Source organism: Ornithodoros turicata, chromosome 1, assembly GCF_037126465.1.
Source record: "Ornithodoros turicata isolate Travis chromosome 1, ASM3712646v1, whole genome shotgun sequence".
NCBI lineage: Eukaryota > Metazoa > Arthropoda > Arachnida > Ixodida > Argasidae > Ornithodoros > Ornithodoros turicata.
The window spans coordinates 21,693,806-21,711,034 of record NC_088201.1 but is presented as its reverse complement, the minus strand read 5'-3'; the positions used below and the strand labels follow the sequence as shown (position 1 = coordinate 21,711,034).

Sequence of the window (17,229 nt, the reverse complement as noted above, 5' to 3'; positions counted from 1 at the left end):
CTGTGTGCGCACACCCCCGCCAGAAAACAAGCGTACTCGTTCAGCATAAGAAAAAACATTTGATGTATCACTAAATAGTGTTATTCTTAAAAATCTAATCAATACGGAATTTAGTAGAGGGCAATAAGGCAAAGCAGTGCAAATGTGATAAAACATGCCACAAAACGAAACCGAAACTGTTTTGGACAGGTTCATTGTTTTGCCTGCTGCCGTATGGCCGTGCCTGCCAAATTGAAAATCACAGAATTCCGTGAAGTCTATTCTCAGACCTCTGGCATGCAATGCCACACAGGGTGTCGTACCGTAAAACGTACCGTTGTCGTACCGTTCGGTTGGTTCGGTTCAAGTATTTTCTATTTTGGTTCGGTTCAGTTCCGGGTTGCAGAAATAACGGTTCGAACCGATTTGTTCAGGTTCCTGTTCAGCACATTACAGAAAATACTGTGCCAACATTATCTGGTAATATGCTGGAATGTGCGGAGTAGGTTGACATCAAGCATGCATGATGAGTTCATGACAATGCAAGCGCGCACGCGCGTTGTTGAAAGCAAGCGAATACATCTTTTATTAGAAAACAAAGTACCAACTTTTTGTGGTGCCCATGCAGATTGCAACAGGCCTACAGCAGGCGAATCAAGGTCACATAAAAAAAAAGAAAACAAACGAGAATTAATCAGTTTTGTACTACATAAGTAATTAGAAAGTTATGAAAATGAAAGTAATGAAAAATGAAAGAGTAAAGAAACACGACTCACAGCTGGGGCCTGACCTAGACACAAAGCGTATGACCAAGGGATTATGAGTACCACACTCGCGTGTATGGAGTTTTGAATAACACCTGCAGCGTATATATGAGGCAGTTTTAGCCCTCGAAGGTGAAAGGTGTGAAGGCCCTCGACTAGGCCTTCCTTTCATATCATCCGGTGCACGCTTCCGAAAGAAAAAATAATGTTGAACAGTTTGCCAAACCGGTTTGGAACAGTACTTTTCATTAGTTCAGGTTCAGTTCCAAGATGGCAAAAAAAAAGAAAAAAAAAAAAGAAATAGCGGTTCGGTTCATATGGGCGTACTGAGAGAGGGGCAAGGGGGCGTGTTCCCCCCCCCCAAAGCCCAAGGTCACTTGTTAAAATTGTGCACACATTATTCATAGGCAGACCTGTAAAGTAATTAATTACAAGTAATTGAATTACTGTAATTAATTACTTTCTTAGTAATTAATTACTTTCTTAGTAATTAATTACTTCCGGAATTACATTAGGTTTTATGTAATTGTAACTGTAATTGGATTACTTTTACAAGTAACGCGTAACGCATTTTGAATTACTTTGAACACTATCTGGGAAGGCCCAATGTTTAAAGTTTGGGTCAGTTCCACACCGTTTCTTTTTTTTTTACAGTAATTACCCAAAGAGTTGATTCAGATTGGTACAATTTTCAGTACAGATTTTTTACATTTGAATGTGGAAGGAGAAAAACTCTTGCGCCATGGGAAAAGGAGTACGAATTGTGGGTATCGGACCGCACTTCAGAGTCGTTAGAGTGCTTGAAAGATCTTCCTTGTGCTCGAGGTGTTCATGAAGTACAATGTTGGGCTGCCCAGCAGTGCACCAGTGGAGCGTCTGTTTTCGGTTGGTGGTCTTGTTATGACAAGGAGACGTGGCAGCCTTACAGACAAGAACTTTGAGAAGACCTTACTCTTGAAAGCCAATGGACGTTACAAGCTGCACTCATGATCTGCACTTTGTTCACATACCTGAAGAAAGAAAGCCTTTTGACTGTGATGTTCGGTGTTTCTTTAACATGGCAACAGACTTGTCCTTGTGTAAGACTTCTCTAACTTGTTTTTCTACCACAAGCACAACTACCACCATCTTTCAGAACATGTGCAATAAATGTGTACATAAAAACTCGCAGTTTGCCCGTTGCAGTCAACTTTGTGAATGTAATTCAGTGTAATGCAATTACTTTTTTCAGTAATTGTAATTGAATTACAATAGAAAATGAGTCATTGTAACTGTAATTTAATTACTTTTGTGAACATGTAATTGTAATCGTAATTCAATTACTTTGGAAAAGCAATTTTTACAGGTCTGTTCATAGGTCGGCATGATTTTTCTCAGATGTCATAATAATATGAACCTCTGAACACCCACACAGTCCGTACTGTCCATCTCCATGGAAAGAGGTGAGGGTTTCCCCCCCCCCCCCCCCCCCCTGGAAAAAAAATTCTGGGAAAGGCCATGGTTTGCATGGTTTAGGGAAGGGGGTGGGCAGGGGTGTTGGTGTAGAGGGGGGGGGGAGCAACATACATATCTGCTGTTCTTGGGTGGGGGGTGAATCCCTGTGCCGCCACTAGTGCAGTATCACGACATGGCAGAGAAACAAAGATGAGTTGGGTTTTACATGCACTAGGCTAATTTTATTAAGTAAAATTATCAGGTGCTTCGAGATTGTCACCTTTTCTCTACGGAATGAGAAAGCACCCGTCTTCTTCGAACAAACAAGTCAGATCGAGTGCTTTCTTCAAAGCATGTGATGCAAGGGTGGGTAGCAGCACATTTTGTAGGTTGGCAGTAATTTAGATCTCTGGTGCTGGAAAAAATGTAACTGTAAATAGTTGTAGACATATGTGCTGGCATGACTGTAGTAGTAACAGCATCGCCCTCGGTTCTCCAAAATAGGCTAACCTGTTGCGACCATGTGGGGAATGGACCGTTGCCTGTCAATAAGCAGTCGTTCAAATTTTGCTCTCTCTTCTTTGTGTCCAAAAAGTGGTTTATTATTCCAGACTGTCATCAGTTACGTAATTTGCACAGGGAAAACACGCTTCTCGCTTACACTAGCTTCTGTGAAAGTGGACTTGATAAGTAGGCGTGCTCCTTTTAGTGCAGAATGCATCTTACAAATAGGGAGTGAAGTCAGACAAAGTGTGTGGCTGTCTCGGTAACATGTCACTCGTTTCAGTCCCACTCTCACTTCACCTTTCAAAGCAGGAAGTGCGTGACAGAATGGTCACATGATGAGCCCCCTTTGGTCCCCGGCAGCATGATATCGATATGATCACACGATGCGCTTGGGTCATCCCCCCCCCCCCCCCCCCCAACTGTCTAACTCGCATAATGTTGCTGCACTGTTGCAAAAGAGTTTGATGATACCAAAGCAGATACTTTAGTCCACCAGTAACAGTTAAGGCCCCTCAACAGTGGTGGTAACTCCTACCAAGCTCAAGTGTACTTCGCAGTCCAAACCATAAACAACAGAAACGTTACGACGTAAACAACGAGAATCAGCCGAGGCAGGCTAACAAATATGGACGATAGCTAGCGTCAGCACCTTTTCCTTGAGTAGCTTAAATCAGAAAAGGTTCTACAGATGTCTGAAAATTAAACCGATTTAACTCCATGCACACTGGTTTTGACCAGCAACATGGCAGAGCACAGCAGGTTAAGGCGTCCCGCTCGGTGGTAGCCAAGGTCGTGGGAGGTGGTGAGTTAGAATCCTCCCACCAGCTGTGCTGTCTGAGGTTTTCCCTGGCTTTTCCGAAGGCTTTCCAAATCAATGTCTGCACAGTTCCCCCGAAGTCGGCCCAGAGCGCCTAGTAATCCCCCTGTCCCCACTCCTTCCTGCTGTTCTCTCTCCATCTGTACGCTGCTCATAGCCACAGTTGTTTCACGATGCTAACACACACACACAAAAAAAAGAGCAAACAAACATTGGTTTTGTCTTTCGTTACTCAGTGGCACATACTGCATGACAGGATGCATCCAAATATAAGACTGCAAGCTGATAAAATTGCAGAATGATGTCTAACTGCTCAAGAGCTGTAATCTAAGTGGTGTTCACAGTTCTGCTATTTCTCTGTATTTCTTTTCGCTCATCTCTCTCTCGGAGTGCAACTTCCTTCAGAGCATGTGCTGCAGAGTGAAGAGCTGAAGCTAGATCAAAAGCAAGGGGACATGTTCTTGACATGACTAAGGTAGAGCGAGACACACACACACAACACGGACTCATCCCTGTTTTGTGTGTCTCTCTCACTCTACCTTAGTCATGTCGAGTTGCCAACTAGACCAACTTTCCACCCTATGTGACATGTTCTTGCACTGATAAAACAAATGCACTGGATTGACATAACATGAGAAATTTATACCAGCATGACATTTTTCTCACATATACATTGTGGATAAATTTATTGTGTACAGGGACAAGCGAAAGAGGTAAGGATTTCATAGCATGGGCATACATATTTGCTGTTGGGATACCCTTGGTTCATGTCAGAGGTTGAAATAGAAGACTTCAGAAAATCCCAGAGAGCTTAGCGCCGCTTTGAACTATGGGAACTTGCTGGTAACAAAGGAGGAGCTCCAAATCGTTTCGGTCGCTTCTTTCTCGGCTGATTGTCCACGAGGAGCCAAGGTCAGCGAAAACAAAACGTGAAACACAGTTCTCCCTTCCTCTTTCCAGTAATCTCCAAGGATGCAACGCATGTGCAAGGAGCACTGGGATTTTCTGAAATCATCTATTTCAAAAGCACAAAACAGCACTCATCTAAGTTCTACACAGGTGATTTGCTCCAGAAACACACACCTGCCAGCATGGATATTTTCTTTTGTAGTTTGCAAAAATAGAATTGTCAAAGTCTTCAGAGCCAAAATTACAATGATTAATGTTCAATACTGCTTTTCATTTAATTTTATTTTCACATCATGCAGCTTTAATGCAGTTCTTGTAGGTTGTGCTTTGACTCCATTGAGTCATAAGGCACAAACAGGTGACTTTAGTATTATTGTAACTTGGTACAATATATATATATAAAGAGATCAAAGGCACATAATTCATAGCAGTTGTGTAGGGAAGATGTGTCACCCATAAGAGGAAACATGAACTTTGATGAGACAGTGAGTACACAGGCAGGTTAGTGATGACAATCCAAGATTGCTGGTTCAAATACAGGTTGGCTATCCCTCACCTTTTCTCATTTTTTGGAGCTTGAACCATACATAGATTTTGGCCTGCAGCTGAAGTTTCTTGCACCAGATGAATTTGCCTGAGTCAGGTTCTCATGACTTCTTTATGCAGGAGTGTGAAGTCACTATGAGCAGGCTCATTACTACACATGATGTATCATTACTTTATTTACTATATTTCCTTATGTATGTCTCATGGATTTGTTCACAAAAAAATAAAATATGCATGATCATATGACCCACTTGGGGCACACAGCACAAATGTGGAGTTCCATGCCTTTGCCAAAATTATCATACCGCACAGTCTAAATGATGAATAAGTTTGCAGGAATATGAACATCACAGTCACAGGTATTGCAAAAGCAATAAATAATGCACAAGGATATTGTTTGTTCCAAATACACTGACAAGAAATGTGAAAGATTCTCATCACTACTTCGGTCAGTAGCACAAAAGTATCTGTGGGAGTGTGTTACAGGACAGCACGAGAAGTTTTTGCAAGTAAAAGGATATCATGCCTGGTAAACCCCTGTATGCAACTGAACCCACCGCAGCTTTGATAACCAGATTTGTACGTAGATTAGCAAGGAAAGCAGACAGGCAAAGAAATGCAAATCATGGGATGTCTCATAAGCACGTGCAGGTGAACCTAGTAATGACAGGTGCTACAGCGACTCGCTCTTGTTTATAGTCCAATGCTTGTCGCCTGTTAAACCTTGTTGTTCACAACACAGTTCCTTGTTGTTAAGTTGTTCACAATGACGTAATACTATTAGTATCTGCCCCTGGTAATGACTGTACAGTCCTGCCTAATTATATGGGTATTCACACTTTCATAATCACAACACCCTTTTACCCAAAATGATAGTGCCATGGAGGGGTGCATTAGATGCAGTGGCGTCACTAGGGTATGCGTCACCCGGTGCGGGAGCGGTTTGCGTCACCCCCTATTATAGTAGATCCCTTTCAATACCAGAGGGTACTTGATACATGCTATGTGGCCTATCCTCATGTTGCCAAAGAGAAAGAGATCTACTGCAGCACGTCACCCCCCAGTCGTGTCTCCCGGTGCGGACCGCACCCCCTAGTGACGCTGATTAGATGCATGAGAGAAAAAGAAGAAGAAAACCTTCTGTCGATCAAGGGACCAAGTGGGATTGCAAGTACCAGGAACAATGTGTCAATGTTGCAGTTACCCAAACATATGGCTTCATTTATCATTTTCTCTTCTGATACCCAATGCTTTCATCTGACTGGTTGGCCGGCACAGCTCTTTTCAAGCTCTCATCTTCATCTCTCTACGAGAGATGCATGGCTCAGATGCTCACTCGCACTGCTGTGGCTGGCACCACGTGATACGGGTGGTACAGTGCTCGACAGAAGTTTACGGAACACATGAACAGTGTACTTTCTCGTTGGTGTGACACCCTAACGGCAGGCGGAAGCAGGCTCATTCAGAGGGGGAGAGGATTGCGTCGGTAGTGACACCAATCCGAACTACTTCGCGAGTACATTCAAGCGATACCAAAACTACCACAGTGCGTCGCAACCAGCGCACTCGCCCACCTCTCTGAACCAGTAAACTTGCCTGCTTCCGCCCGCCGCTAGGGTGTCCCACTGAGGAGAAAATACACTGCTCACACGTTCCTTAAACTTTTGTCCAGCACTGTACACGAAGTTAGGGTTTGTTAAATATGCAAGCAAAAAAGTGAATTGGGGGTACATTAATCATGCAAGCAAAAGACCATAGTGCAAATGAGTTATGACTAGATGTTCCTGCTGCACCTATTGTTTTCTTTTCTTTGTTGTATTCTAGAAGAGTTAGACGTATTAGCCTCCTATTTTGAAAGTGCCTTTGATGGGTTACAATTGGAGTTTCTAGTTTTCGGTGATTATATATTTCGAGGTACTATTATAGGGTGAAGATAGGTGACAAAGAGGAGTTATCTTGTTAACTCATGATGTTATAAGCCTATTCAATCTTGTACTACTGTAATTTGGTTTTACGTTATTTTTGCCGCATTTCGGAAGGTCTAAAAAATTATAATCACCAAAAACCAGGAGCCCTAGTTATAATGAAGTGTGCGAGTCAATAAAAACAACGAATTACTTATTCTTATGATCAGAAATGTGGGAATTTCTTTGTTCAGAATCAGGAACTGCTGCCTTTTGTAAATCCTTCAGCTCAATACCATCACATGGAGTTGTTGTATGAGGTTCAGATTTGGACTGTCTGTATTGTAGTGCTTTGCCACCTGTAAAGCCTGAAAGAAGACACAGGTACTAAAGTAAGTCACTATAGTATACACTAATGATGAAGAAAGAAGAAAGCTGAAAAAGCTCAAAATAACAAGTGTCCTGGGATACATCCGAGCAGACTGCATCGAAGATTGCCCGCCTAATGAGGTATCACTCCACACAGAAAGCACACACACACTCCAGCACACAGAGGTCTCTGTTGTAGGGGACCTCCACTTGTACGTACTAGCTAAATACTCGGTACTACATTCAATAGGTTTGGTACATACTGTTCGGTACTACATTCAATATATGTACCGAACAATTTATATCTAATCCTAGCATCGCACGCGAAGTCTTTAATATACAGGGTGTTTATTTTTATTCGTTACAGAATTACCTAAAATTCATTAATTAACTCTTTACTTAGGTGATTTCAGGCAAAAGCAGGAGATCAGAACGAGAGACCATCCCAGTTCATTGCAATGCTATCTGCAAGATTTACACGCTTCTCCAGGCATCGTTTTCGTCAGGCCTTTTTAATTTCAGAATTTAATCTTGCAGACCAATTGTTTTCTTAAAGGGGTTGTGAATCCGAATCCAAATCCAAATATTACACAAAATGATGTTTGAAATGTAGATCTATTGGTGCCAAACATCTCCGTCGAACCCCTTTCACGCTGCGCTTCCGCGCCACGGAGTTATGACGCTTTGAATATGAGGAGATCCTTTCACTCTTGGCTCGCCTCCTCCTCACCCGATCTCGGTATGACGTAGTACCGAGCGCGCCACGGAAGTGCAGAGTTCCCGTCCTCATGACGACGCCTGGAAACAGGGCCGCGGCGAGCGCTGGGAAGCGACGCGTCGAAGTGAAATGACTGGAAGGGCTATGACGTAGAGCCATAGAGCCACCGGTCAAGGCGTCATATCCCGCCGACTTCATGGAGCTGCCTGGCACCGTTTGGCGCCACGGTCGGCGGGGGCCTCAAAAATTGGAGACTTTCAAAACTCTGTAGCATGAAAAATAATAGGAGGTGGGACTTTGAGTACGGAGCGCGTGGAGTGAGGCGAACAGACTCTGCCAGAGACAAAGGTCTATCCGTGTGGTTTCTCAACCCCTTTAAGATACTGTTGTCTCCACTTTCAATGTTGACAATGGATTTGCATGTGATTTCACAGCGAGGTCTTTGTTCCACAAGATTTATACTTTATTGCAAATGTTTTGCCCATCAATTTCGAAATCCCATTCCGAAAGCGATGTGTAGTGGCAGCCAGGTGCAAGGGTCTTGTGTTGTGTGTGTCACTGATATCAGTTTAGAACGTCCTCAATGGCAATTCTGCTAGAAAAGACAAGGCACCTCCTTTAGAGGGTGATGTTTCACTGTTCTGGCACGACACGTGCCAGCCAAGGATTAACAACCTTCCGCTGGCCAGACGAACTTAGTAGAACCATGGAAAGAACTAAAATTCTGAACTTTGTGGATTTTCTTCAGATCATTTCCTCATGACACTTCGACGGGGACAAGTTCACACTAGTATCAGGTAAGTGCAGCACGAGCTTCAGGCTGAAATAGAACAGCTAAATCAAACGAGAAATTAAAAAGGCATCACGAAAAGAACACCTGGAGATGTGTGCCAATGGACCCCTTGCAGATAGCACAGTGATGAGCCGGAATACAACCATTCACCTTCTCAAGTGATTAGTGTCTTTGTATTCCATGTGACGACAGAAATGTGGGAGAATTTCCATTTTGGTTTCGTTTCAAAATTCCTTATTTCCCATGCAGTGCGCTTCAGTAAGTGTTATTTGTGGGGTTCATACATTTCCTTCACTAATAAGTCACATTCTGTGGTGTTCTCTTCCTCAGATGGTCTTTCCCAGAGCGTCTTCAATTGGTATGAGATGAGTATGGTATGAGTTCATTTCGTATGATTTGTCCTGGTATGACTTGAGTGTGGTATGAGTTTTACTGGTATTAGTTGTCTTGGTATGTGCTGGGTGGTCACCATGCTGACTCTGAGTTGCCAACATAACTGGACAGCAAGGTAAACTTACTTGGTACTCAAACTACTCCATATCACTGCCTATGAACTAATGTACTCAATATAAGGCAATTGTAACTTGTAGATGACAACCCTACCTAAAAGGCTCCCACCAAGAGCACAAGCAAGTCCCATCTTGACTCCAATAGCTAGGCCAACCGGCCCTCCAACAGCCACTCCAAGAAGAGCACCAGCAACAGGCAAGACAGCCTTTTGTAGCTTAGCTGCTTTTCCTAAGCTTTTTGTCCCAGCCACAACATTCTCCTCTGCTTGTGTGATATGGTCCGCTATGCTCTCAACATTTTCTTTTTGCTCCTGTTAAAAAGCAAAAAGGTACATGTTAACCTTTATTTTGCTTTTCATATCTAGAAGGAGAGTGCAGACTATGTTCTACGTGGGACAAGATTTTCTGTAGCACTGGGAGCTGCCCGACAAGTGCTATGCTGCACCAGGATGATTAAAACAAAGAACATGCATTTTTATCATCAGGTGCCATGAGCACACATGTTGATCATGATACGAATTGTTTGTCACAAGTTGTTAACCTATGGGAGCCATTCTTGTATCAAGTGACTTCAACAATAAATCCTCAATAAATATCTCTGTTGCTTTCATTTTGTGGCTGAACTGAATTGCAAGTGTGTAACAAAATAAAGTCATGACATTTAACATTTTTACCATAAATGAAAATAAATATGTGTAAGCAGTACAAGGTTACTACCTTGGTGCTGGATTAATCAAAACTTGGTAACAAAGAAATTGTTAAAAAAAAAAGATCTAAAAGAGAAAAGTGTGCATGACAGATGTATACGCAGGTAAAGGTAACTGAATTTTTTTGTTTCCGTTACTGGCCCATATTTGTTCCTGTTTCAGTTTCGGTTACCACCATTGTTGTTTTCATTTCCGTTACATTTGCATTTCGCTTACCCGCCCCACCCCTCACCGCTTGTTGCTTTCCTTGTCCTTTTTCTTCTTTTGGTAACCTTTGAGACCGTAACGAAAATTAACACTTCTATGTATGTGTTTTGAAGTCTCTTTTGGGGACTTTAGGGATATGTGCACACAAGAGACAACATTTATTCAAAAATATACGTACGTGATATTTTGAACACTAATGTGAACATGGATTTCACGAATGTTACTCACGCTTACAACTTGCAAAGTCACCATAAGTGTATAAGAACAAGGATTCTTCTGTTTTCTGTATAGTACCATTTACTTGTATGCTCCAGTTTCATAGTTCATTTTAGTTTTAGTTCCTCAGTTAATTTTAGTTTGCTTCATTCAGTTTTATTTCACAAATTTATCTCCATGATACAGTAAAGGGTTGTAATAATTCGGGTCCTGCAGTACCCGACTTATTACCGTAAATTATTTTTGTTTCGCTTTCTGTTCCAGGTATTCTAAGTATGCGATATTCGTTTCTGTTACCGTTACTTGCTATATTTCCGGTATAATACCGTTTCCGTTACCTTTCCCTGTAGTATATGTGCAAAATTACACATTTATGTGGTATAGAAGTACTTCTACATAAGGAGTTTTAAACCTTACTAGCACAACAATGCTGGCTACTAGCAGGAGCACATATGAAATATTTTTTAAATGTTGCACTGTGCTGAGTGTCTTTCTTAATGATGATAAAATTTCAAATGCTAACATCTCCCCTGGTTAGCTCATAGGTCCACTGTGAAAAAAAAGGGAAAAAAAGGGAAAAAAAGAAACGGGCCATTTGCTAAACCAAGTGCAGTTTTCTGTGCATCAGTGTAACTACATTGTAAAAAAAAACAATCAAGCTATGCAGCATAACTTACAAACACTAGACGACTGAAGGCATGAACCATTGCATTGAGGTCGATCAGATCCTGCAAAATAATTGAGCACATTCAACTCTCCACAAGAGGCTACTTGAGTTTTATTGCCAATTGTCATACTGCACTGTACATTCCAATGCAAGTCGAGATGATGTTCACATAGCCTTGCTCCAATGAGCATTGATGATACTGTTGATTCAAGTTTTATGGTGCAAAAGCAATCAAGGCCATAGCGCGAAAAACCCACAACAGCCGGCCAGCTAAAAAGCAGAATAGTCATGCTAAAAACACAGCAGAGTGGCTTAAAAGCCTACATGAAAGCATAGAAAAATCCTCGTAAAATCACAAGCCATGAAGATAGCCGACGTCTCTAAAAATCTACACACCTGCACGAATGATACGAGAGCCTCATCACACAGCAATAGGGATGGAAGGAAAGGTAAAATGTACCCATAACATTCAACGAATTGATGATGACCGGTTGGTTCGGATATAATGGCTAATTCATAAGAATGTCTAGCACAGACAGTTGGGCCGTTCTACGCAAGATGATCCAAAGTGGGCGCTCGACCATCACCACAGATTTTTTTCAAAAAATTTGTGCAGGTAGAAGACCCACATGGAACAGTAGTTCTGGAGGGTGCAGTTCAAAATACATTACCTTTAATTTTCTAGTGGCCTAATAGGTACGGTAAATTCAGAAAAGCACACTCCTCACCTTTTTGCCATTTATTCACCCGCGCGTGATGTGGCAAGATATCGCATGTGATTTTTATGTTGTCGAAAGGTGTAATATCATCCACTGTGTACGTTAAGCAAAGAAGGTTTCTCCCTCCCCCTCTAATGGTGCATCTAGACAGTGTCATTTCGAGTCTGTCACTTTTTAACTGCTTTTGGTGGCAACTCGAGTGAAGTATTCACTGCCACTTTCTGAGTGGGTATGTCCTCAAAGCGTTCAGTTGCGTGTTAGCCGACCTCGAAAATTTAAAATTTGCAATTTTCCCTACATCTGACGACCATTTTCAGGATGTGGTGGTCCATGTCAAAACAACTGCAAGGTGCTATTCGATAAAGAAGACATTCCAGTACATAATATTAAAAACTTGGGAAATACTTTGTGAAACGCACAAGATTTTTTTTTTCGGGACCACTCAGAGTATTCTGCATATATGTAGAACTTTGCTTCCTAACCATGTTCTGCAGTGACAAAGAAGCAATGGGTGTCGATGTCTCCCAATATCTCCTTGTTTTGTGTTTCCTACATATCTTCCTTTTCCTTCCTTGTTGTTTGTCCATACTACTATTGTTTTGTAGCTTTTTTTTTCTCTCTCTCATTCCAAATAACAGAAACTGCCATACATTTATACTTTCACTGACAGGAAACACAACAAAGCTGACACAAACTACAGCTTTCGAGCAGATTCTATTTAAATAATCTGATGTACGTCGAACTCTCGTGTCTCCGAAGAGAATGATGTCCGCTTCACTTCAATTGCTGCGGCACATATGGGTTGAAAACGGTGTAGCAGGCGATTGGCCAATGGTTGTCGGTGAAAATGTTGGGTGGAAGCTCCAGCTGGCGTTTAGGTAAAAAATTTATACTTATTTAGGCCGCTAAAAAATTAAAGATAATATATTTTGATCTGTGCCCTCCAGAACTACTGTTCACCGTGCGTCTTCTACATGCACAATTTTTTTTTTTTTTAAATCGGTGATGGTCGAGCACCCACTTTGAATCATTGGCGTGGAATGGCCCAGTTGCTCACTGCGGTGTGTGGACTGAGGCGGCTCTTCTCTGCTCAACCCAATAACAACAACTTCATTATAACATGATGACAAGATGATGGCCCATAACGAGGAGTTGCAGGGGGAACCATATGCCTCTACTTTGTAGGGCATCAGAAAGCCGTCAACTTGTCTTTTGATCATGACAATTATTTGTGGCTTTCTGGCACAGAAGCAACCAGGGTCATAATGGACAAAATTACAATGTCACGGGAAATTCACAAATTTATTACACAGTTTACTGAAACATTTTTAAATTTATTTAAAAAATGTAATATGTAAGTAAAGTGAAATGCAAACGAAACAGCAAATATAAATTTTTTCCATTTCACTTCATATCACTAGGATAGGTAGGGCTTTGAAGTGCAGAGTATTTATGCAACAAAATAAATTGCCTGTTCCGTAGGTAATATGCATTAGGTAAACATGAAGAGCACATTGTTGTGAGATCTTTATTAGTGCTTCTGGAGTGGGATGGCTGGGGGTGCACTTGCTGTTTATCCTGCCCCGAGCTGAAGTATGCCTCATAATGGCTCTGCCATTATATGTGTGCTTATTGGAGCAAGGTCACACAAACATCAATTCAGCTCATGTTGGCCACAATACACCACAAAATAGTACACAGTGCAGCTGCAACTCATATATCACTGAAGTAGCACTTACTTTATGTAGTGTAGTCCATGATTTGAATGCAGCTGTATTGGTTGGAATCTCATCAGCCAATATACTATATTGCGGTTCTGGTTCATCTGCCTTGCATTCCTCTAATGGGATATCATCGATATCAGTGGCTTGAGTCTGAAATACCACCCCGTCAGTTCGGAGCTTCAAGTACATCTCTGGAAGTAACATAATAACCCATGAAAATGCACACGCGCACACACACAGACTTTACGATAATGTTTCACAGCATTGAAAATCGTACTAACCTGTAAATGACAGAGTCCTCTGGAGAACATCATTCTGCACTGGTAAGACTTGCCGCTCAAAAGCCATAATATCTGCTGCGCAGACCTGGTTTCTCACATTATCTAATTCGTGAAGATCAGCCTTCAGTTGTTGTACTGTGCGCGAAGCATTGAGTTGCTCCATATGAAGTTTGTCCCATTGTCTTTGTTGCTGGTGCTGCAAAGGTGCAGTTGGATTCTAATTACAGCTAGATATTAAAAATACTGGCCACATAAAGAGCAGAAAGTAATGTGCCTTGCCTTGTGAATATTTTCTTTTTGTTTGGAAAGGATATCCAAATGTAGTGGGATTGCGACGCCGATGATTCTGTGTATTACAACTTCGAGTCTTTTCAGGGGGAATTTGCCTTGCGTCACGCAGCCTTCAGTGCTTGGTGGTGTGCGATTACTACTGACACTCTTGCTATTCATAATGATAGATCGGCATAACGCTCGTATGGACAGAATAAGTTAACAATATGTGCGACAACAAGCGTAATTCAAACAAAAAATTGGACTGAAGGTCAGTGTGAACCTCGCTGGCTGGGTTACCTGTGCTCAATTACCATCCACAAAACACGAAAAGCTCTTTCACTTCCGAAGATTACACACACCGATGACGCCGACAACATAATCGCAAATGATCATGGTTGTTATTGCGCTATAGTTGTGCAACAACCAAGGTATGTAACAACCATGACATACACTTGCACTTGCATTGGATTGGCCTGCACTGGCCACACTGGCAACGACCGAGAGTTCTCTATAATCCCTTGAAGCGGCGCTGCGTGCCCAGCAATCAGAACCCAGAAACCGGAACCGACGCATGGCATGTGCGTAAATAGTCGCGCAAAGCGAGAAGCTAGCGCACAATCATATCTGTGGACAGAAAAACACATATCACATGTTTCGTAAAAAAATGAAGCAAAAATTGACAGTTTGCTTTGCTATTGACATTTACAACTAAAACACCTGGGCCTCGTGGCACACCATCTACTGACGTTGAAACACTGAAAATGATTATACATGCCTACAATATCATTTCATCTGTATGCGACACTGGTGATTGGCTAAGCTGTTTCTGACATGCGCTTTCTCTGCGTAATGACGCTGCCTTGGAAACGACTTTAAATCCAACCAGGGAGTTCCCTACACCCTCCCTGGTTTTTCGCTACCCTCTCCCACGAAATTTCTGAGATTGCTCAACACAGCTCGGCTACCAATGCCACATACCCATAAATATATACTCCCCCCTCTTGATAGCTCGGTACTCCCCCCCCCCCCTCACACACACACACGGAGGCAGTGGTTTACCCAGAATTTCGTCCTTGGGGTGGGGGGCTCCGCAAGGGGGTGTATTTACATGTTTTTGACGAAATATTGTGCAATCTCACAAAATTTTAGGGGGGTCTCCTCCAGATTTTGGGGGGGTTGTTAGGGGGGTGTAGTGGGGGTCTGGATAAATCACTGCACGGAGGACGCCACACCCTCCATTACCAACTTAGAGTGATTTGAGTTGAAAACGAAACGGCTTTTTTTCATCTTTTGAGATGCCCTGAGATGCCAACAGAGATGCCCTAGCCTCGCAAGCCCGTGGCGTCTTGACTAAGATCATCGCCCGTGTTTTGAATCCCGGCAGCAGTGCTGTCCAAGAGCTCCCCCAGGGAGCACAGAAGTCGTTTTTGACACCCTGTTTTCTTTCTATAAAGCTCTTACGCAGGCCAGTAAGATGCACCATGAGAAGTAATTCACCCCACAGAGTCATAATTATCGCAGAAATTGAATTTAAAGTACGCCGCAAAAAGCGACCGTGCGCAACGGTGGTGGAGAGCAGCACCAGCCTGTGATCTGCCTGCGACCTCGCGCTGACGCTATAGAGTCCGTGCTCGCTGATTGGTTCACAGAAATGTTGTCTGCTACTTGGCTACTTGGCTGTTCGGGGCACTAAAAAAGCATTGCTCCTGGCTCGATCATGATTCGGCCGCTCTTTGGGAAACAAATTGCACACATCAAAACCTTTCGTGCTATTCGGTAAATTGGCACACACTATCATCAGACGTCTTAATCTGAAACTTTCTTTGCATGGCCATCTGTGCTCCTATAGCGACTGATTTTCGGCTGTCAATTTTTCGTCGAAATCCTGTCAAAAGAACCCGTTAATTTGATTGGAATAGTGTGTTATGGCCAGAGGCTTCCAAATTCAAGAAGAAAAACGCTGCCTTTGCTTGGCAATTTTTAGAGTTTAATTATGCAAATTAGCTGAATTGATGCGTAACACGAATGTAAACAGGCTCAATCTGTGGCAGAAGTCTGTACGAGTGCATTCCAAGTAGTTTCATAATTTTTTAGGTAAAACGTATTTTTTTAGGAATTGAGTGGCATCCTCTCGTGGAACACTCTGTACATATACCGGGTGTTTCACGAAGGTATCCCGACTGAATAATTAGTACACAGGATGCGCTATCGAAAAGCTTCCTTTTCAGTGACCATCCCAATAATGAAATAAGACTACTACTTGGGACACTTTCGGACCCTCTGTTTTACCGACAGGAACCTTCAGCGAAAAATGTTCTATAACAAAACCCCACGTCGACACTTTGTGATTTTTAGAGGAGTTAACTGACTTCGGTTTACAATGCGCTCTTTCGCTCAGCTATCCGGCTGCCAATTACATGTTCATCTGCCTGGTTCACACACTGGGGTGACGGATGATTGATAAGGAACCGCTGCAGAATGCGCATTTATCCTGACGATGACGCATTCACCGAAGCATCTTTTCTGTCTGTTCATTATCTCCGTCACCCCCGCGTGTGAACCAGGCGGATGAACACGTAATTTGCAGCTGGGCAGCTCAGCGAAAGAGCGCATTTGTACGCTACTCCACGCAAGAAATATGTAAATCGAAACAAAATTAATTACTCGAAAAAATCACTAAGTGCCGACGCCGTTTTTTTTTTTTTTTTTTTTTTTTTCCTGGGGTAGTTTTCGCTGAGTGTCCCGATCGTTAAAACAATCGTCCGAAGTAAAATTTACAAGTTAGGAGTTTAATTTAATTAATGAGCGTATGCAAATGAGCCGCTCACTGCTCAGTTCTTGACCGATGTCTCAGGGATGATGTCTAAAAAGAAACCTTTTCGAGAGCACTACATGTTTACGGATTATTCAGCCAGGGGACCTTCGTGAAACACCCGGTATAGTTGCACCGCTCCATAGCCGACTATCCGTATGCAAGTGTCACCTTCCTAAACTATTGTAGTGGTATGAGGCAATTAAGCATAGAAGGACAAACACAACACAAGTAAGTGCCTGCTCTTCCTTTTTAGGGCGAGAGCAGTACAATTTTTGAGGCGTGATGTGGGCAAGCATTGCGCTTGTCCCATGCTATACAGTTTCCAAAACAAACCCCCAGTGGCGTACTTCAATTGAATCCCACTGCTGGTT

At 42.5% G+C, this 17,229-nt stretch overlaps 1 protein-coding gene across 1 annotated transcript; it reads right to left on the bottom strand.

Moving 5' to 3' along the window:
• Positions 1 to 4,122: 4,122 nt before the first annotated feature.
• LOC135377617 (syntaxin-17-like) lies at positions 4,123 to 14,511 on the bottom strand. Its single transcript, XM_064610165.1, has 7 exons — positions 14,050 to 14,511; positions 13,771 to 13,966; positions 13,505 to 13,680; positions 11,057 to 11,107; positions 9,344 to 9,560; positions 7,075 to 7,228; positions 4,123 to 6,776 (listed from the first exon to the last, which is right to left on the bottom strand). The coding sequence occupies exons 1-7, from the start codon at positions 14,218 to 14,220 to the stop codon at positions 6,731 to 6,733; spliced, it is 1,011 nt and encodes a 336-aa protein (XP_064466235.1). The 5' UTR covers positions 14,221 to 14,511; the 3' UTR covers positions 4,123 to 6,730.
• Between the last annotated feature and the right edge of the window lie 2,718 nt (positions 14,512 to 17,229).